This window comes from Malurus melanocephalus, unplaced genomic scaffold, assembly GCF_030028575.1.
Source record: "Malurus melanocephalus ecotype Western Australia unplaced genomic scaffold, MMel_1.1 scaffold_811, whole genome shotgun sequence".
Taxonomy (NCBI): domain Eukaryota; kingdom Metazoa; phylum Chordata; class Aves; order Passeriformes; family Maluridae; genus Malurus; species Malurus melanocephalus.
The window spans coordinates 29,756-52,048 of NW_026624043.1; the positions used below are offsets into that span (position 1 = coordinate 29,756).

At 41.8% G+C, this 22,293-nt stretch overlaps 1 protein-coding gene across 1 annotated transcript in view; it reads right to left on the bottom strand.

Moving 5' to 3' along the window:
* Positions 1–34: 34 nt before the first annotated feature.
* TANC1 (tetratricopeptide repeat, ankyrin repeat and coiled-coil containing 1) overlaps positions 35–22,293 on the bottom strand; it is a 59,599-nt gene continuing 37,340 nt past the window's right edge. The window contains exons 8-27 of the mRNA XM_057385336.1: positions 22,013–22,270; positions 21,300–21,419; positions 19,998–20,279; positions 18,711–18,859; positions 17,228–17,459; positions 16,078–16,244; positions 14,217–14,824; positions 13,376–13,484; positions 13,043–13,165; positions 12,025–12,261; positions 11,254–11,439; positions 9,356–9,434; positions 7,886–8,019; positions 7,001–7,124; positions 6,701–6,876; positions 5,626–5,758; positions 4,701–4,792; positions 4,129–4,275; positions 3,583–3,683; positions 35–2,726 (exon numbers count right to left, since the gene is read on the bottom strand). Coding sequence (XP_057241319.1) covers positions 1,382–2,726; positions 3,583–3,683; positions 4,129–4,275; positions 4,701–4,792; positions 5,626–5,758; positions 6,701–6,876; positions 7,001–7,124; positions 7,886–8,019; positions 9,356–9,434; positions 11,254–11,439; positions 12,025–12,261; positions 13,043–13,165; positions 13,376–13,484; positions 14,217–14,824; positions 16,078–16,244; positions 17,228–17,459; positions 18,711–18,859; positions 19,998–20,279; positions 21,300–21,419; positions 22,013–22,270 — 4,802 coding nt within the window. The 3' untranslated portion in view covers positions 35–1,381. The remainder of the gene's footprint in view (positions 2,727–3,582; positions 3,684–4,128; positions 4,276–4,700; positions 4,793–5,625; positions 5,759–6,700; positions 6,877–7,000; positions 7,125–7,885; positions 8,020–9,355; positions 9,435–11,253; positions 11,440–12,024; positions 12,262–13,042; positions 13,166–13,375; positions 13,485–14,216; positions 14,825–16,077; positions 16,245–17,227; positions 17,460–18,710; positions 18,860–19,997; positions 20,280–21,299; positions 21,420–22,012; positions 22,271–22,293) is intronic.

Consider the following 22,293-nt stretch of genomic DNA (forward strand, 5'->3'; position numbering starts at 1 on the left):
AGTTTTGAGTCTTCATCTTTCCAAGTCMGTCTTTCAGAAGGTAAGAAATAGCAAAGTATAGGATCTGTGTTTCTTTTTCTAATCTATCACACCAAAATATGTCTTCTTCTGTTCCCCATTACTGGATATGTAGGTGAAAAAGCTGAGAGTTTCTCCTGTAACTTTCAGGGACTGCATCTCATCCCACAGGTATATTAATAATCTTTATTTTGTATGGAAAGAGTACAGTAGCTGTGCAAAAATAGATCTACAGGACAAAACTAATATAAGACTTGTACAAAATATCAAAGAAACGGTAAACAATAAATAAGCTAAAGCATAATGATGCAAAAGGATTTCTAGAGCTGGATATAGCTGTTTACAATGTACACAGAACACTGTAATCAAGCATGATGGGAAGAGTRTAAAGCTGAGCACTCCAACTGAATTGCACTCATAGGAATGTCACTGCAGCCATTCATTTTCAGAATGTTCTCACCAATAAAAAAACCTTMTTTCATCAAAAAACCCAACTTCTCAGCTTAATCACTACTGTCATGCAACTGCACATACGCTTTTCCTCAAACTTTCACCTTCACTCCATCCCTTTCGTGGGTTTCCCATGAAAATGCTTACTAAGCATTKAGTTGTTGTACCTTTTCACAAATTAACAATAAATCATTTTGCTTTAAGATAGCACCCAAAGGTGATTGGATTCCCTAGATAAAGTGCGATTATTGTTAATAAGCCATAATATTGAGTTCTTCAGTGCAATAACCAATATGGTCAAAGCCTCTCAATACACATGCAAATGTCACTCTTTATTTTATTTGATTTCTTCTAGTTACTAAAAATAGTTATATTTACATGTCAAAACATGGCTGCTTATAGTTTACTCATACACAAATTATTTATGCTTCCTGAATGTACATCATGCAACCCAAAGTAGATCCTGCTAGAAAAGTGATAAAATACTTTGATTTAAAAAAATGCATGCACAGATCTGAGTATTCTGCAGCAGATTATCTTTCCTAGCACTGCTGTGAGACGTAAGCACTTAAGCACTCAAGAGGCACAATTATTATGTGTGAGATGCAACAGAACCAAAAGCCAAGACTGAAGCCTGCGTGAAAGGAAATATTTAATGGTAAAATATAATGGAAAGGATTTCTCTGCTTGAGGTCCTCGGACAACCCTAATTGAGTCTTACTACACCAATTTGTTATTGTTATTCCAGTTACTGTCAGTGCCCTGCGATGGTAGGAACAGGTGGAAGTGGTTGTATCCCATTAAAGACTGCTCCCTGGGAGCCAGCCATGCCCAGCCAGTCGGTGTTTTGTAAAGCACTCAGACCCTGGGATGCTGTGAGCCAGGTCCACCCTGTCATTGTAAAGAACAGTATTTATACGTTTGACTCAATGAACGATCGCTTTGGTTTTGCTGTGGTGCTGTGACTGAGGTGACTGTCCTGAGTGCTCTGGGGTGGYGGTTTGGCTACAGCATCAGGGTATGAATGAGAACCTTGGCTGGCTGCTCTGCTGTCTGTGCAATGGGGAGGGATTTGGCACAGGAGCTCCATGTGTTCTGTCGCTTGCACGCTGCTCTGGTTGCCATCTCCCGGGGCAGCACCTGGCGAGGATGCTGGAGTCGAGTAGTATTTAACTGAGAACTGCTCACAATTTGAGGGCTGGATGCCTGCAGAAGCAGTATTTGTGGATAATCCCTCTGATGCCTGAGAGTGCCAAGTGCGACTAGATTGTGTGTTTTGCTGCTGAAACCTTGCAGTCTTGTCCATGATTCCCATAAACGGAGTATTGCGAGGTCGGTGCTCAGTACCCTGAGCCTGACTGACGTTACTGTCCTTGAGTCGAACATCTGGGCCCAGCCCCTTAACACTGCCTGAAAAACTGCTGGCTGAAGTGAAGCTGCTTGTTGAGCCAGAATAGGCACCACTGGGAACAGGGCTTTGCTGCCTCGAGTCAGGGAAATTCACTGAAGCAGAGGCTGGTGACGTGTCAGCAGGTTTAGATTTACTGGCAAAAGAACAAGAAGAGAGAGTCTCGTGGTGCTGTGGATGGGAACACTGGCCAGACACAAACTTCTCATTGTGCAGTTCAGCAGTGGGACCTGAGGAAATGCTTCCAGATGTCAACGTGCTTGTCCCATCCACATGCTGACTTCTAGAGTGGCGGGTGGGCAAGGGACTGTGGGGAAGATGCTGCGAAGATGGTTGTGAAGATGGTTGTGTCTTGGTGCTACACAGGCTGCTCCCTGGTTTAGATCCAGGCTGAATGGAGCTCAGGTGCTGATTTGTTTTTACAATCTGTGCCTGTTTTGTTGGCTGCATGATCAAGCCCGGCTCTCTCAGGTACTTACTCCTTGTTCTGCTTTGAGAGGACACAGACCGAGCTTTCTGAACATCTTCTTGAAGGCTCCTGCTGAATGATGAAGCAGCTGAGGAACACTGCAGCCTTGGTGAAGGGGAAACAGATTCACTGGGGAGTGGCAGCTCATCTTCCCTGTCTTGAAGATTAGAATTATCATTCACACCTGGTACAATGSCCTCCTCCTCATTATCAGCATTGTTGGTTTGCTCGAGTAGCTGTGGAGACTGATGCTTCTGTTGCTGTGTTCTCTGGAACTGTTTGCATTCCTCTTCCACCCGAGCTAGGAGACGTTTTATCTCCTGATTGCTGGGACACAGCTGAGTGGCTTCCCGTAGGTCACTGAGAGCAGCAAGTAGTTTTCTGTTTAGGAAAAAAAAAGGAAACAATGAAATCTTGGCACAAATTTGAGTCCCAACATTGCCTACTACTAATCCACCTCCACCACTTGCAGCAAAATATCTTGGTTTGCTGTTTCCTGCTGCAGGTAGTGATAAATAAGAACTGGAAGTCCTCCACCTCAGGAAATTCTTAACTAGGGTGCAAGTGCAGACCCAGCCCTAAGCCCTTCTCTTGAGCATCCTGACACCCCATGCAGGCAGGCAGCAGAAGTCTCTGCTGGGAACGGGGTAACTTCAGTTACCTCCAGAGTAGGGAAGCTGCTGAACTGTGCTTCATGACCGTTCATTGATTTGTTTAGAAAAGACATGGTCAATCCAAAAGGCACAGCTCTCTGTACTCCAGCTACACCACTACAGTTTGCTATTCTTCCAGCCTAAGGAGTTAGTTCATCCCCTCTCCACTTGTCTTTATCTTCAGCTCCTAAGGATTTATCATATTCTGTTCCATCAAAGCAGCCAATAATAAATGATAAACATAGCAATAAACAGTGAATTGAATGGAATGAATAATGGAGTTGGGTGGCACACTGCTGACCTGAGTCATGTGGAGCAGCAGACCTATTCACTATTATACTTTAAATAATCCCCCTTCAAATTTGTTACTTTCTGGACTGCCTCATAAGTATTTAAAGAGTATTCAATATTGTTATTTGGAATGTGGTTGGCTTTATCTAATACACAGACCTCATACAGATGCAAACTACACTAAAAAATAACTTTTTCTTTGCAGGTTTGAAATATAACTAGCAGAAAAGAACAAGTTATTAAAAATGCTAAGTACAAATCTGTGCAGACAGATGCACAGAAGCAAACGGTACCTGCTGTTCCTCTTGGCTCTGGCTCGGGCATAATAGGCTTCATAACACTTGGGCTTCAGATCCAAGGCTTTGGTAGCAAACTCTTCAGCCATACCAAAATCCTGATCATGGAATCAAGCACACTCRTTAGTGACAGTCAAGGCAGGCTCAGTGTTTGCTGAGCTCTGGCTCAGGAGCACAGGCAGCAGTGGCTCCTGCCCTGGATTCTCACACAGCACACACAGGCACAGCCAGAGCTGTGCTGTTGGATAACAAAGGGTGGCCGCCCTGTTTTCCATTCATTCTTTTAAAAGCACCACACAGATCCAGCAGTTCATCATTCCAAAATAACTGCATGATGTAAGACCAGCTGTAACAGACCCCCATGGCAACATGTCCTCATCTTGTAAGCTGCCCGTTTACTGACATAACAAAGCCCAAAATCATTATATAGTGAAAAGGTTTCTAAAATAGCACGAATAGATATCTACRTACAACCCCAGTAATACAGTAGAAGTTTCAGATAGCCAGTGCTAGAGAGGCAGCAGACTAAAGCTAAGAGCTTACATTTGTTTTGCGGCGACATCGGGACAAGTTCAGGTATAATGAAACTCTCAGCTCAGTGAAGGCTTTCATTTCCTCACCAAATCCTTCCCTTGGGAACTTCCTCAATGCATACTGATAACGCTGTGCTGCTTCCTTCATCTTGCCTTTCTGCAAATTTTAGGGAACAAGAGGTTTTAACATTATACTTTTAACACTAGAATACTGTTCCAAAAAATTTGTATTTATACTTGACATCTACCAAGAGGTATCCTTCAAGAAGAAAAGACAGAGACAGACTTTTTAGTAAATACACATGATTATTAAACCCACGTTAACCAGAATTTGTGTTTCTGTCTGAACTCAAATGTTTAATGGTATTCGATCAGGATAATACTTGCACTAATACACACTGCTAATACCAGAAAAAGTAATGTATGATACTTGTTTTGTTTTAAACAGAGTATAATAATAATCTAATAATAATAATAATCTAATATATCAGATTATATAGCTGAAAAGGAGGCATAAAGGCATTCAGTCTACCTCCAGACAGAAGTCCAATGTTCTGTCAGAACAAACAACCGTCTACCTACTTTATACAATGTATTTCCTTCTTCCATCAGTTTCTGCAGAAGAATCAGGAGAATATCAGGTTTGGAGGTGGCCATTGCCCATGCTGCATTTCCTGCAAGTTAAATTTTAAAGGTGTCTGACAAACGGGAAGAAAGTGTGTTTCTGCTGTCTATCACACTAGAAAGCCTAGTCCTACTTCAGAAGATATTCCACCTACGTGGAACTATTACTACTATTATCATCATCATCATCATTAGTGTGTACCTATTTAAAATACATCTATGCCCCCACCAATGCCACCTGGACAGTAGCCAAGTATTAAATGGTCTGATACATTTCTCCCCAAGGTAGGAATGTATAAATAAAGTCACAATTAAATTCAGGCCTAAATAAAGATCTGTATTTGATTGTACTTACTAGCCAAATAATATGAAAATGTGATTCAAATGTACTAAAGATTCAGTAATTATTACACACATAACTGCACGTACTTGCCTACTGATAATACATGACTTACTTTTTTGCCTATCCTTTGCAAAAATACACAATTCTGTAATTTATTAAAATAATGTTATTTAAAAGTAAAACTTCTTAATCTAAATCATTAATAGTGTCAGAATTAYGTATCAGTAATAGGACAATCATAATTTTCTTGTTTAAGTATATTACGACAGAGTAACCACAAACAGTGACTTCTCTAGACCTCACTGTCAACACACATCAAAGAAAGGAGCAGAATAAAATCCTTACACTTCTTCACTTTTAAAGTGAGTCTTGTGTGTCTGCCTTAAAAGGGGGAGATTGTTTCTCTTGAGTGGGCATCTGCAAACCAGACAGCCTACAAAAATCTGGTGTTTTGAGTTATTTAATGTACTTGACAAAAATAACTAATTCTTGCAGAGGAGAATGCACGTGTTTCTCCTGGTGCAGGGGAGTGTCACTGACCCAGCTTAGCTCCTTTTCTCAGCAGCATCACCACCACGGAGGTGTTGCGGCAGCCGATGGCTCTGTCCAGCGGCCTCATGCCACTGTGGTCTGTGTGCTCAATCACTGCTCCTTTCTCCACCAAATACTGCACCTGGGAAAAGAAACGGCACAGCCCTTGGCATGTGGCTTTTGCCAGGAAAGTCACACCAGTGAAATATTTAAGATACCACGTAATTATCTAAAATCCACTGAAGGCACCACAGCATGGGGGGTTGGACTGAGCAGCAGTTCTGTCATTACACCATTACTTGCCCATGTGTGGTGAGCACGGATCCTGTAAGGTAAGAGGCAGCAAAGGTCCTCACAGACAGCCACAACCCATGGGGCTGCCCAGGAGCTCTTCAGTGGCGCTGTCCCAGCCTGGCCAGAGGCTGAGCACAAACCCTCTGAAGGGACCAGTCTGCCCGGGGAAATGGGGGCACAACATTTGCCCTACAGCAAATGGAYGGACAGGAGGGAGCCTGGACACTCCTCAGTCCCCAGCAGAGTCTCCAGTGTCACCTGCAAAAACATGCACAGTGTCTGAAAACTGCCAAAGCCACTGTGGAACCCAAGGTCTTTTTGTAACTTGGAGCTGATGCAGACCAAGGCTGAACGGGACWAAGTGCTCCATGTGAGTTACCCAGGGCAGCACTGACACAGAGCTCGTGTTTTATGCTGCAGCAGCGCCCATGGCAGTGTSRGGCTGCCCGTGCTGCTCTCCAGCTYCTTGCTGACCTCTGCATTTGTCCTGAGTGCACACAGACCTGAGTGTGCCCCTCCTCTTCGCACACCTCTTCCTGGGTCTTTGCTCCATGAAGGCACCAGATGACTGGAACCCTGATAGGGGACTTGGACCTCTGTGGGTTTGCAGCAAAATTCTGGGCTTTTACTTCACCTAGAAAATGCTTTTCTGAGCAAACATTTGCACTGCAGTCAAGATGAGAGCAATGCCACTATCTTGGCTACATCGCCGAATTTCCTATTTGGGTAGGCAGTATTTTTACTACATTTTTATAACTTTTTCTTAAATTTTCTGTTTTGTTATACTTACAATTTCAGCATCTCCATAAAAAGCTGCCAGGTCTAGGGGTGTTCGTCCATTTTTGTCTGTCTGATCAGTTGTTGCCCCCTTCTCTAGTAAACACTGAACCACTTCCCTGTGGCCTTTCAGACATGCCCAGCTAAGAGCTGTCAGTCCCTCCTTGTCCAGGGATGAAATAGTTGCACCTGTAAAATGAAAATCAACTTTGTTATGAAGATATTGTGCTTAAATGGAAAAATTGCCTAACTCACACAGATGCAATCCCTGGTGCATCTGTGCAAGCCTTAATCCACACTATTTATTTTCTACCTTCAGAAAGAAGAAATTCCACAGTGCTCAGATGTCCCTCACAAGAAGCCACCATCAGTGGTGTCCGGCCTTGCTTGTCACTTAAATTCACATCAGCTCCATGCTCCACTAGAAGTTTAGCAATCTGAAGTAGAAAATACCAATTTAAAAATACATTCCTTGCACCAGTGGGGTTTTAGGTTGGATATTAGAGGATTTCTTCTCAGAAAGCACTGACACAGGCTGCCCAGGGAGGGGGTGGAGTTCCCATCTGCCCATCAGATCCCTGAAGGGGTTTAAAAGCCAYGKGGGTGTGACATTTTGGGACAGAGGTTAGGGTGGCCTTGGCAGTACTGGAAAACAACTGGACTTGGTGCTCTTGGAGAGCATTCCAAATTTTACCAACTCTAMGATTTTATGAAATTGGCAGATGTAGATTTCAGCCATTAATACCATGAACATTTTTTAAAAGAGGACTACAGTGTTTTTTATGGAAACCACTGAGAAATGCTGTGTAGCTCAAGCCCTGAGTCCAGTTCAAGGCCTCCTCCTGACCGGAGCAGCCAGCATGAGGAACGCTCCCAAATCCAAGGTTCTCTCTCTGCACAGCAGCACTATAAAAGATCTGAAATCACCTCTGATCTTGGTCTCGGAAAGGAAATATTTTAACCTCATGTTGTTTTTCAGGTATATTATAACTAAGAGGCCAATGTGCTCTTTATATGCTTTTAATGTTGTGAGGCCAACGKGCTTTTTCAGTCGTTTCAAGGGATACAAAGGGTTTGGAAGTGAAGCTTCTGAGCACATCCCTCTGAAGCTGATGCAAACACATATTAGACAATTGACAGTAATTCTTTTCAGAACTGGAGAWGGGAGGAATCAGGGATCCCCAGAGCTGAGCCAGACCTGCCAGTGGCCGTGCCGGACGGCGCAGAGCAGCGGCAGAATCCCCCTCCTGCTGCCTCTGGTCACTGCTGCTCCATGGCCCAGGAGGAACTTGCACACTTCCAGCTTCCCTCTTCCTGCAGCAGCTGTCAGGGCTACAGAAAGCATTTGCATCAACAGCAGCTCGTGCCTGTTTGGCCTTTGGACACACACACAATATGTCAGGGTTACCAATATCCATTTGTTCAGCTTTTCACTCTGACACTTATTGAAAGCTGAAAACAACAACAAAAAAATACTTTCCCCATCCCCATGATTATACCCTCTTCTATTTTGCTCATATTGTGTTTTAAACAGAACTTGAAATTCAAATTTTGTTGTCTGTGTCAAAGGCTCACCAGTCATGCCAACAGTGTTTAGAAAATGAGTCCATGTGTGACTTCTGCAAGAATCAGCAAAGGACTTGCCCCTCCAGTTTCTAAAGCCTAACAACTTGCATTTTCCACTAAGAAGTAGGTCAAATTGCAAATTTCCTGTTGCTCATGTTTTAGCATTTTACAGCATGATCAAGTAGATTTTTTAAAAATTCTAATGAATGCTGAAAGTAAAGGAGATTACAAACACTGCAGGAAGCAGTACACTTTTTAGCAATATCTGACCTGTTCCCTCCTCACTCGATAAAAGTTCACTGTTTTACAGCTCCAATAACTGTTTAGAGCTGGAAAGTAACTGGATGGATATGATATAGTTATGGATATCAACACTACAAGCAAAAGAGTCGAGGCTTGCTCTAAAATCCCCCTTTCAGAGAGTTCACTTCCTCAACGGTGAAGGTTACGAATGCATCGTGCAATGATTTCAATAAAAAATACAGACAGGAAAATACTGAAGAACAAAATTCATGTAGGAAAAGATGTATGGCTTTTGGAATTGACAGGATTTGCRGCAAGGATTTTGTACAGGTGTAGGGATGAAGCACATCTGCTCCTCTGGGATGTGAGAGCCTCTGCCCCTCATCCCCGCAGGGGTTCCATGGATGGAGATGCTCTCCCAAAGCACTCAGGAGCTGCCACTGCAGGGCTCACACTCTGCCTTCAAACCAACATCTGCCCTTTTCAGATGCCCAAAGGCAGCTCTTTTCCTCCACTGCCTAATTAGAATAAGTGAGGCAATGGCCCAGCATTTCCTTAAAACTAATGAGATTTAAACAAATTTTCTTTCTCAAACACTGAAACTTAAGTGTTGTATTTCCACAATTTTCAATTTAGTTAGAAAGTAATTTACAGCAATTTTAACATAAAATGATTCTTCAATACTTGAGATGAATAGGTTCAGTAATTTAAAACTCTATACTTATAAACTGCATTTTATGAATAAAACTGGTATTTCCCATTATTTTTATTACAGAAATTAAGCTAAGAACATAAAATTAAGACCTCTTTATTCTTAAATGAACAGCTCTAATTAGGAAAAATATGAGAAAGGAAATACCTGTTTCTCCCCACAAGGCATCAGTGTCATTGATGTCCATGCCATGCTCCTTTTCAAGTGTCAAGATGTATTGAACCACCTGCCAAAAACAGCGAGCAAAGTTGTGCTAAACCACAAGAGCATCAGTTGTCATTGTTACGTGACAGCAAGAAATAAAAGATGTAAAACGAGAGTGTTCTCTCAATGCTCAGAATCAATGGGAAAGAAAATCAGTCAGACTGCTCAAAACAAGTTCAGTAGAATTTTCACGACTTGAGGGCAAGTGAACAATACCAAAAAGAGTTTTAAAAAAACCCCGTGGCCTTCTCTGAACTGATTGTTTGGTGTTAGGATAATTTAATGAACTCCCATGCAACCTATATACACCAGAATAATCAAAATAAACAATGATGTCAGAAATAAAGCATCCCAGTACAATGAAGACGTTCCATATTGTCTAAAATAAAAGCGCAAAACTGAGGATATTTGCATACTCTTGTAAAATGGCAATACCTAAGTTTTTCCTTCTGCATTGGTTATATCTTACCTGTTTTTCTAAATTTCTTCCCAGAATGGTTTAAGCATATGTTGATAAATGGTAATTTTTAAAGCTGAAATAAGTTTTAAATTAAGTTTTGCGATGTTTCTACTATATTAAGGAAATCTATGTTGTGAAACCACCTGCTAAAAGATTATTAAATTAAAACCTCTTCTGATGGCTGCTTTAAACGGATTTTCTATGGGGCACATGGTCAACAGGTGAGGGATGAGAACCACACTGACAAGGCTTGGGTTGCTACAGGAAAAAACAAAGGCAGGAAAGGAGAAAGGATCTGGATGTTTTCAGGCTSTCTGAAAACTGCTGTATACAATATTTGGAAAACCCCAGAATGGAACGTGCTAGGACAAAATTTATTACAATTCATGAAATACACAGGTCTTTTTTCTAGCTAAGAAGTAAGCTTCTTAATGTCTTTGAAAATAGAAAAAGATGGACATTTTCAGGTATGTATTTATGATTAATGTGATCTATTTTCTGATATTCAGGAGTTGACTGCTTTAATTTAATCAGTGAAGAGCAAACAAGAACTTTTATGAAAGCGAAGGAATTATCCATTAATCCAACTCAACCATAGTTCAGAATCCTCAAGTATTTATTGTAAGATAATAATGGCTCATATACCTTATAATAAATTAACTGCATGTAGACATTCCTATATTTGGATCATCTAAACAACTTCAAAGATCAGACTCCTGATCTTATAACAATTTAAAAATAGATTTAGAAAAAAAAGTTAATATTGAAGAATTATTGAAGAAATTTTGTCTCCACTCTGGTACATCACTTAATACGTAACCAAGGCCCCTCAGCCTAGCATGATCTTTATTCAAGTATCTTTTCTTACCCACTACTTTTCTAGCAAGGTTACAATTTGTTTTCCCAATGAACAGAAGATATACTTGTATTAAGGCATTTTGAAGTACTTCTTATGTGTTTACTTTTAGTGTTCCCTCCCAAATTTCTGTCTAAAGTGACRCTGAGCTGAATTCTCTTACTTGACATGAGCAGCAAGCTAAGAATTGAAGCCTGTGCAACTGCATGTGACAAAAAAATTGAAAAAAATTCAACCTGAAGTAGAAACATACTCGGGTGGATCAGCGATACAGAAAATCATCATCACCACTAGAGAGTTAGGACAACTTCAAGAACAGAGAGGAAAAAGTATACAGCAAACTACATCCAGACAAATCCTAAAGCAACCTGCATTACTGGATACTCRGCTAGAACGTTTACACCAGCTGCTAAGACACACCACGACAAACAGCAGCAGTTTCACCAATTCTTTGCAAGTCTCTTTTCAAAGCAGCTGCAAGCACTGCAGCACAATTGGGGTGATTTCACCCGAATCTGGACCCACCTGGCAGTGGCCCATGCTGGCGGCGGCGGTCAGCGCTTGCTGCAGCGCCTGCTGCTTCCGCAGGGAATCCTGCTCKGGGCACCCCGGCACCCAAACCAGGCTGAGCAGCAGCTCCAGGATTCCACAGTGCCCTCTCAGAGCACYATGCACCAAAGCACACTGGCCCTTCTTGTCTGCAAAGTCAGCCTGAAGGGGGAACAAAGCAATGTCTGAGGTTAACAATGCAGGGAGACGCTCGGAGCACTGGGGGAGAGCAGCTCTTGCTCCTGACTTTTGGCCAAAGAGCACCATCTGGGGAATTACAGCCCAACAGCCTCACCTGAGCAGCTGATGGMAAAATTAATCCTGGAGACCACTGCCAAACACAGGAAGGACAGGATGACCAGTACTGGTCAGCATGGGCTTGGGAAGGGGAAATTATGTTTGGTCTGCTGGACAGGCAGCAGCTTCAGGGGGACCAGAGGGGGTGAGGAGAACTGGGGAWGCCCTTGACCTAAACTTCTGAGGGTTCTAAGACTGTCTCAGTCACAGTCACAGGCAAGTTGATGTGAACAGGCTGTGGAAGGGCACRGTGAGGTACACCCAGAACTGGCTGAACAGATCTGTTACAGGGCTGTGGTGAGAGGCACATGGAAAGTGCTTCATGGAAGACTGGACTCGCCCCTCAAGCCTCTGCCTGATAATTGTATGCTTAAATAATCACTAACAGCTTCCTTAGGCCTTTGCATGACTGTTCCAGCTGCAGCTCTGCAGTCTTTGTGCACAGCTCACCTTGGCACCTTTTCTGCACAGCAGAGCCACAATGTCCATGTGTCCTGCAGCAGCTGCGTAACTCAGCGCTGTCATCCCATTCTCAGAAGTTCCATCAACAGCAGCTCCAAACTCCAATAAAAGAGCAACCACTTCTTCATGTCCAAGGTGTGACTGAACACACAGCACTGGAGCATTATTCAGTACTTCAGTCCTGTAATTCACATTTGCTCCTGCCAAAATCAGTAGCCGACTCACCTAAAATTTAATTTAAACAAAATAATATTTTCCTCAGATTTGTCTGAATTTGATATCTTGATCAGGTATTCATTTGTTACTCCCCAATTTTGATGCAGATTTTATTGGCAGACATCAACTTTATCACATATACACCAACAGACCAGTTTAAAATCTTCTTTTAGTAAATACATTATTGTATTCACTGCACTCCCAAGAGAAGACTTGTCTCTCCCCTGAAACTCACTGCTCTCACCACAATTACACGTGTGACTTGCTACCTCTCTGCAATTAATGTAACTACCTCCATTAAGAGAGAACCAGGCTGAATACAAAGCAAATCTCAAAACGGCCAGAGCACATAGAGATGTTATTCATGTACACACAAATTCCCAATCAAGAGCCTTAGCAGCTGGCTCAAATTCCAACTGACCAATTTGGATTTTGCTATCCATAAGCTAGGGATTCAAGTAATAGTGCAAACTTGCGGTATTTTAAATCTTTTCCTCTCACAGCATTTCCCCTTTTTACAATTCCCCACAGAAGCAAAGAGGGGTGGGCTCTGCCCAGCAAGGCCACGTGGAATATCCACCTCCCAAAAATGCACCCACGCACTCATCTGTGCTACAGAGAACAGCTAGAGCAGAAAAAAGGCAAAACCCATTAAAACTATTGAGGAAAACGAACTTGAACTTTAGCAGCAGCTCACAAAAGGATGTCAAGGTTTGTCCCAAAGGAGATGAGCTGCTTCTCTTGCTGAAGGTTGCACTGACTCCAGCATTCAGCAGCCTCATGTTCTTACCTTCACGTTGGGTGTGTAGATGTTTCTTAGGGAAGCCAGGGCTGCAGASAGTCCATCAGTGCTGTAACCAATCCACAAGGCTTGCAGATGACTGGAAGAAATTCCGGTCCTTTTGCTGAGACCCTAACAGAAATAATGTAATAGGAAATCTCTCTACAGACTTACAGTCCTATTTTAATTTACAACTCAGTATAAAAAGAAGTAAAATCTGGATCAACAGCACAACCAAACATTTTGCATAAGCTTCCAACAAATTATTCAAGCAAGTCAGAGGATAATCTCTSACACATTCATATGGATAGGTCATAAAGCCTACTAAGCTGCAAGCTTTACCTTAAAAATGTGAGCTTTAAGTATATGATGGCCAAGTTCCATTGTTTGTTGGCGGTTTAACTTTCCCTCTTGTCGAGAAAACATGAAAGCCAACAGAGCATGTCCATTCCTAATTAAAAGGATTAAGAGAGAACCACTTTTGGAACTGCGTTGAAGTAAATATTCTAACACACCTTTATGCCTGTTATAACAGCTCAACTTTGTCAGACAACTGAAACATACTATCATATCTAAACAAAAGTCTTTCCATAATGCAATAATGCCAAACGAAGAAGGTCAAATTCTGAAGAGGAAGCACACTCTGGTATTTCTGTGCTGTCCCCATGGCAGCTTGGACGTGGTTTCCACACTGCTCCCTTTTTCTCAGAGTCAGGAGCTGCAGGTATTTCAGAGAGAAGCCAATCCTTTTAGAAGCACAACATCTGAGTACTTGCTAAATCTGAGATAAAATGTGTACTTAGTAATCCTACACCTACTACCTTTAGTAGTGGTCAGTGTTCTACAAAACTCAACATTTAAGCCCAAAGGATCTGTTCCTCCTATTCCCACAGTCTGCATTACACAGACAAGGTGCTGCTGCCTGGGATTCTCAACAATTCTGGTATATTAACAACAATATTGCACTCTCATTTCTCCATAAAAGGAGCTAAGTCAAATGCAAATTTCAGACTTCTACAATTACGCATTACAAACTTTGCATTTTAATAAAAGTTTTCATTTTGGAAAAAATTAGGTGTACTTSTGTTTTAAAATCATTCTCTCCTGTCACCAGTTGTTGCAATCTATTATACAAAACCTAATTTTGGTTATTTGCCCATGAATTAGTGCAGTTTTTACTTACCTTGGCTCACATAGGAAGTCAGTATTTTCACCTTCTGCTCTCCAGACAAGCCACTCCCTGAAGGAAGGATGGCAGAACATGCGTGTTTTGTCACGTCTTTTGATCAGAAAACATGAAAGGGCTTCCATCCTCTGACTGAAGTCTTCCCACTGCTGTTCAGTGTTTATTTGTCCTGCATTAATAGCCTGGAAAATCTGATCATCTGTCATGGGGTGCAGGGATGCCAGGGCCACGTTCAGTATGGGCTGAGCTCGCTCAAAAGCTGAGTTTGTCATGAACTTCATATTGCACTGCAGTAAGTACAGCTCTGACAGAGACACAGGAACAACCTTGTAGCTGGCACTTTTGATTACTAAATGACCTTTCTGGAAAAGATCCAGAGTGAGTTTCAAATAGAGATAAGATCCCAGGCTTCTCATGATCAGGTGRTTACTCACTTTCCCAATAGTGGCTGCATCAGATTTTCCATTTAAAGATATGTTGTTTATAATTTCCTGACTATTATTAATTCTGTACTGAATATAAGCATTCAAGTCATCGTGAATTTCTTTGTTGTCAGGAAAATTGTCCAAGGATATTGCAATAAATGGCAGTGAATTCACCACTTCCTGTGAAGGGGAGAGAGGGGAAGAAAGGAAAAAAAAAGACACAAAACAAAGACATTACAGTATTTTGAATGAGAATTCAACAGCACATTTCTGTAACATTTCACTTCTGTAGTGAGCACCAGATTAAAAAGGAATTCAGCATCCCTGAGATCATTTTTGCAAATACTGCCCCCTCGTAAGATGTAGAACAATATTTCTACATTTTATCACTTTTCATAGGAAGRTCTCAAAGATTTCACTGACCAAGCTCAACAATTGAAGGGGATGAGCTATAGAAATGACCCCTTCAGAGTTGAGGAAATGGAAAACAGCTGCCAGAACTGGACCCTGAGACAGTCCAGGGAGAGGGGGAGGCAGAAGGAATGATCAGAAGGATTTATTAAGAAGTATCACAAATGAAAGGACAGAAAAGACTCCCCTCATTTCACTCTCCAGGAACAGTGTACAGAAAGGTGCCATCCACACACCTCCAACCCCACGTGCCTCAAGCACCAAGCACTTCAGGAGGTTCACCTGAACACACTTTTGTGTTTCTGTAAATATAGATTCAAAAGACCTTTATTTAAAAGAAACACTTCTACAACTTCTAACTCCAACTTCACACATAAAGTAAAACTTCCAAAGTTTTACTTAAAGATCTCTAAAATCGAAGTTTTAGAAGCAGAAACTTCTTACATAGAGTCATATATTAGAAAGGTTGAACAAACATCTCCAGACTTTGGTAACTTAAAAAGGAACTCTATTCCACTTTATGTAATGAAATGGATTTCAAAAAGCTGCACTTTAAGATTAGTGAGATGTTTTAAGCAAAGAGACTTCTCGACTCCAGAGAGGGAACAGTCCTTGCTACAGAAATCCCTCCTTAAAGCCACAAGCCAGTTTAACTCAGTTAAACTCAGTTAAACTCTGAGTGCTCGTGGCAAGCAGCAGAGGAGAAACAAACTCTGGGAGGGCTGTACATCTGCACCTTAACACTGCACYCCTCAGGGCCAAGGGAACAGACCAAACTAGCATCATTTCTTCCATTATCAACTCTACTGGCAGATGCAGTAACAGGATTCAGAAAGAAAATGCCTCCAATATTTTATCTGTGCACCGCAAATAAACATGTAACAAAGCAAGGAAGGAAATAACCCGAGACACTTTATTTTTAATTCTTCCAAGTCCAGTATTTTTCGTAATAATGCAGCTGCACCAATATAAATTATCATTTAGTCTTTGAGGGTAAGAAAAGTGTTAAAAGCTGTTTTTACCTGGAAATTAGTTCTTACGGTCACAAYGAGCTTCAGCCAGGGAGGAAACTTACAGATTATATTTGTGATAAATGAAGAAATTGTGTCACCATAATCAGGTTTATGAAATTCAGCATCATTTAAACCATCTACCAAAATTATGTAGTCTTCCTCAGGAATCTTCTGCTCTGAAATTTGAAAATAAAAAAGGAAAGGATAAAAATTAACTCCCCCATTAAGTGACACATTTTTATCTTCAAATTCTGAATGTCAAGAAACAGAAATGTATCTCTATGCACCCCAATACATGTTATGGCATTCAAGCATTATTCAGGAGATTAATAACAACACTAGGAGATTAAAAGCAGTTTTAACAGGAGTAGTATSCTCTGTTCACATGTAGGTAAAAACCACCCCATTGTGCCACAGATCAGGAATCTGCTCGGGCTGGCACACACTGGGAAGCAGCTGTTTTCAAGGAGGAGATTGCTAGTATTTTTTTAAATACAAAAATCATGTTTTACATGCTTTCTTTTCCACACCATACTCGAGGCAATGGCCAGAGCTGTGTCAGGGGAGGGTYARTTTGGATATCAGGAGAAGATTCTTCCCCAGAGGGTGCTGGCACTGCCCAGGCTCCCCAGGGATGGGCACRGCCCCGRGGCTGCCAGAGCTCCAGGAGCGTTTGGGGAACTCTCTCACAGACAGGACAGGATTATTGGGGTGTCTGTGCAAGGCCAGCACTTGCACTGATGATCCTGGTGGGTCCTTTTCAACTCAGGAGATTCTGTGATTCTTAAAAAACTGTCACATCCACTTTAAAAGCAAGCAAAACCCACATCCACTTTGCCGATGTTTAGGCATAGAAAATTACAACAGAAAAGTAYGTGACAAAACTCAAATGCTAAAACAAAATCCTTTAATGCAATGTGCCAGCCTTAACTTCAAGCTGTAGCTATCTTTCAGTTTTCTGGCAAAAAAAGTAAATAGGAAAGGTTGTGGAAATTTCACAAGTCACAGAGTTTTAATTCAAACACAAATCAGCTGCTCAAACCCCAGCTGATTGTTACAAACAATGAGCACAGCTAAGGAATCCCTTTCTCCGGGAACGTTGTGTGTTATTTGTTCTGCACTCTTTATGAAGTTTGATTCCATTTGCAGGTTCCCATACCTCTCCTGAGCTTTGCCAGCGGTTCCAGCACTCCYCGTTTGAAGGCAGCTGCCGGGTCCTGCACGCAGGAGCGCAGGCTCAGCGCACTCTGCAGCTGGGGCTCTCTGCTCAGCAGATCCCTGAACGCCGCTAAGCGCGGGCAGCGGCACAGCAGAGCGGCCACGCTGTGCACGAACTCGGGCACCAGACACGTGTACGTGTTGTCAGCCTGGCAGTAGTGATAAGCCACCACCTGCACCGGTGAGAACGTGAAAAGCATTAACTTCAGCATTTCACTTGGTACTAGTTAGTGCAGTTACCACAGTGTCATTAAATCTCTCTCTCAGTGTTMGATCCAATGCTGTAACAGCCTCTGATGGCTTTTGTCAAACACAGGAAGGAAAGCAGTGAAATAGGGYTTTGACCTTGCAGGGCACACAGAGAGGAGAAGAAATCAAAATGTCAGAGTCTGGCAAGAAAACATAACAATTGGAGTTTGTGACATTTGGATAGAGTGGATAAGCAGCTGATTAAYGAAGCAGCACAAGAAAAGTAACCTGATGGTCTGACCAGGCCATCTAGTACTGTAATTTAACAACACTATGTCCCACACCCTAACGACCTAAGGACTAACTGGATCAGCATCAGGCAAAAGCAAATGACAGATACCTATTGAGACATGCTCACATAAGCAAATGGAGAAATAGGACAAYTGGCTTTATTCCAAACATTCCAAAGCTGTGTATTACTTAAAAATAAACCAGGACATAACCCATATTCCTTCRGGGAAAAAAACCCAAAACAAACAAATAAACCAAACCACAAGGAAAACATGGTGTTCACAGTGAATAAAAAGCCTGCACTTCAGTGGCTTTCAGAACACTGCTTCAAATGAATGTGAATCCCTTTAAAGACTGCTTATGTTAAAGATCTCRTGTTTTGCCCGCAATTATTCATATAAAATATTCAATTGAGACACTCGTTAATTTTACTACTTAGGCAAAAAATAAAACACATAATAATACAAAAACTACTTCAGATCCTCTGAGTATGGAAAATAGTGGAACTACATTCAGACACAACGTGTATCATAGTACAGAGATGGGTTATCCAAGAAGCAAACATTTTCTCTTTTATCTTTCCCCCCACCACCTTCCCTGCCATGAATTTTGCTTTTGGAAGGTRCAGTGAGGAGCTCCCTGCAGAGAACATAGAGCCCTTTGCCAGGGGAAAGATCCCAAGCTCCCACAGCCACACAAAACTGATGAGAAATGAGGTAATTAAAGAGCTGCCGAGTCAGTGAGAGCAGCAGGATTCAGGAATCACCCGATGGGTACCCAAGGCAGGTGAGTGGTTTCAGCAGACAAACAGYCACCAGGCAGAGATGCCCAGGGGCTGTCCCTGTCCCAGCAATGCCCTCTGCTCCCGGTGCTCTGCAAAGCCAGCTGAGCCCCAGGATGGAGGCTCCTGACCCAATGAACACCTTCCAGAAGTGAAAACTCACCTTGGAGGCGAGGCGCCTGACAGAATCCCCTGGGTGAGTTCTGTGCTCAGGACATGCCAGAGCCTTCACTGTGCTGCTGTCACCCGACACAGGGGCACACACCACGGGGAACTGGCTCAAGGGAATCTCCTGACAGCAGTCACCACCTGCTTTAAAGGACAAACAAAAGAGACCAAATTTGCTGACAGCGGACAGCTTTCCAGGAAAACACCACAGATTATCTTCATTGCTAGAGTCAAAACTGAAACTGAGCAACATCACTAAAAGAAGCCTCTAACTAGTCGGATAAAAAGGCACACATTTCCAACTTCAGAATTCTAAAACAACTCAACTGACTTTTAGATCAAAACTACAGAATTACTGAAAGCAAAACCATGCTGATGTGAAGAGTTTCCTTCCGAAAATTACATATAAAATGTCTCATTTAAACCAGCAGTTATTATATGACTGAACTCTTAGGAAATTTATAATTTTCATTATTAATAATATTTCAAGTGTCACGTGGGGAAGTAGCAGTAATGAAGTCTCACATCCTTCCAGTAAATGTAGGCACTGGACTGATCTGGTAGCAGGACACTATGGATCTCAGTAWAAGACAGAAGGGGTTTCTCCATAGCTTTGTTTTTACCTCTACAAAAATTCTATGGAAAGCACACAGAGAGTACAGAGCAGGAAAGAAACACTCACTGCTCCCTTTCCAAACATGTGGGAGACAAGGCTGCTGAAGTCCCATCCCCAGTCTGGGGTACACCCTGCCCCATAAAAGAAAGAGATGCTGCACACTGCCTCCACCTTCCCACGTCTCTGACAGCCTGAGCCCACATTTATCATGTCAAAGGTATTTGTCAGAACRTAAAATTTTAACTCCTTCCTTTACTCATCAGAAGAATAAAATGTTTGCTGAAGACTTGATGTGTCCTGGCTACCTTAAGCCAAAAGAGTAAACATCTGATGCTGTTGTGAGCACACTAACACAGAGCACGACTCTGAAAAGGAACACACTTTTGGGAGATGCACCAGGGCTGCTGGAAGCGATTTGTCTCATGCAAAGGAACATACTTTCAGGAGATGCACCAGGGCTGCTGGAAGCTATTTGTCTCATGCAAAGGAACACACTTTTGGGAGATGCACCAGGGCTGAAGGAAGCTATTTGTCTCATGCAAAGGAACACACTTTTAGGAGATGCACCAGGGCTGAAGGAAGCTATTTGTCTCATGCAAAGGAACACACTTTCAGGAGATGCACCAGGGCTGAAGGAAGCTATTTGTCTCATGCAAAGGAACATACTTTTGGGAGATGCACCAGGGCTGCTGGAAGCGATTTGTCTCATGCGACTTCCATGGCAGCTGAGTGCCACCAGTCGGGAAATGACTGCAGTCTTCCCAAATCCCACATTCCCAGTAATGATGGCTCCCCTGTTCTGTGCTGGGTCAGGATTCTGCAGTTTTTCTTCAATGGCACGAAAGAGCCATTCTCTCCCAACAAACACCGAGTCTGTAGTTATGCTTGGCACCTCAAACAACAGGGGCTTCAGCAAAATGTCCTGAGGCTTGTAGGGGATGAAACGAGCTGAAAAGACGTGTCAGGGAGAAAAGTTCATTAGAAAAAACATGCCACACTCTCAAAAAGCACAGTTTCAGAAGGTAACATCATTTAGAAGCCTTGTTACTATCAGTCAAAAACCAATGTTCTAGTGCTTTCATCATGAAAACAATAAAATCTGATTGTCTCAGTTCAGGTCATTTCTACAATTTTTGCATGAATTAAATTACAGAGGAAAGAAGCCACAAGTATAATCTAACAATATTTTTATAATATAACTCAATAAGTTGTAGAATCCAATAAGTTTTCTTAAAAATACATTAATAATTCTACAAATTCGGAAGCACCATTTTTCAGTTTTGAGTAAACTGTGTGCTGAACATCTCGTGTTAGGTCTTCAAATCTGTAAAGACACTTGCAGAGAAACAGAAAAAGTTACAGAGAAAAAATTAATTTTTCTGTTAAAAAAAATCCCTTGAAGTAATACAAAAATTTACTATCTTGTTTTCCTGTGCTTTTGAAGTCACAGGATCAGAAGTTACACTTTTGATTATTTTGATCTACACATTTGGGAAACCCCTGACAACTTAGGGGAGAATTGGATTCTATTGCATAAAATACATTAAAATTTACAGGAATAATAATATTCCTTTATAAAATGCTCTGAAGACTCATTAGCCAAATCTAATATTACACAACTGCTGTTGCATTAATTTATGACCATGAAAAACCATAAATGGAAGAGGACAGAACAGTATCTACATATGATCCTTAAAATTAGTTTTACTAGGAGTTTGGTTAAATTTTTCTGCTTTTGATTGTGATTGGTTGTAACAGATGCACACAATCTCTGAACCACAGCACTGTGCAGAAGCAGTGCCAGCAGCCGTGCAGAGCAGGTGTCAGTGCACTCTGACACAACCCTGCAGGACAGAGCTGTTCCACAGAGCCCATGCACTTTACAAACACTGCAGGACTGTGGGACTGTGCCAGCCAGCCAGACAGACAGACAGACAAATAAATAGGTGTAAATGTGTCCACCTTTACCTTCCTGCTGCACCCTCCCGCCAGCSGTGTTGTGCCAAGGCAAGCGAATTGAAGTTCGTAAAGGAGTATTCCTCTGTCCATCCAAGTAACTTAAATCTTCCAATTTGGTTGAACTTGTTGCTRGAGTATGAAAGAACTGAAGCTTATTTTTCTCTCAACACAAGTTACAAAGAATGCTACTAYTTATGACAGTTCTTCATCCACATTTACTTACAGAGTAGTTTTTCTACACAATGGCAACAAAGTCATTCACGTTGAAACATTTACAAAATGTGTTTCAATCAAGTTCATTAACGATTTAACACGTATTTTCCCCATTTAAATGTCCTCAGTTCTCACATTAGGACAGTTTCCTGTTTTGTTGTGGGAASAACCACATTAGTGAGGTCAGGAGCGTTAGCATAGGTTCAGGTATTACCTGTTATATCCTGATCCACTGTCACCAGCTGGAGTCCTGGAATAACTGATTAAGTGTTTCAAAAKTCCCTTTGAAGTGTTTCAGATATCCTGACCTAATCAATAGCTCCAGAAAGCACTGTAACAGCTCTCTGGATGACAGTTTTAAACAATTTAGGTAACGTTCATCTACTCAGTTCAGAATATTGGCTTTTTTCTTTTTAGTCTACAGAGATACTTTCATACTAACAACAAAAAGATTCAACAGAAATGTCCTAYCATTAAGAACACTCTTGTCCTCTATCTCAGGACTTTACCTGCAACAGAGTTTGGACGGGGCATTATTAAAGAGCCAGTACTCTGAGCATAAGGAAGGGGACCCTCYCCTGTTGGTACATCTTTTGACAAATTCTCAGAAGATCCAATGGCTTCCTCTTCTGCAACTGGTGAACARTTATCTGTTCTTCGATCGTGACTGATGCCTTGATGTTTTCCAGCTCTAAGACTCCCATCCTTACTCCATTCTAAACTGGATCCACTACGATCATCATTTTCTGATGAACTGGTTATAGTGGCTGAAAAAGAGTGAAAAAAACTA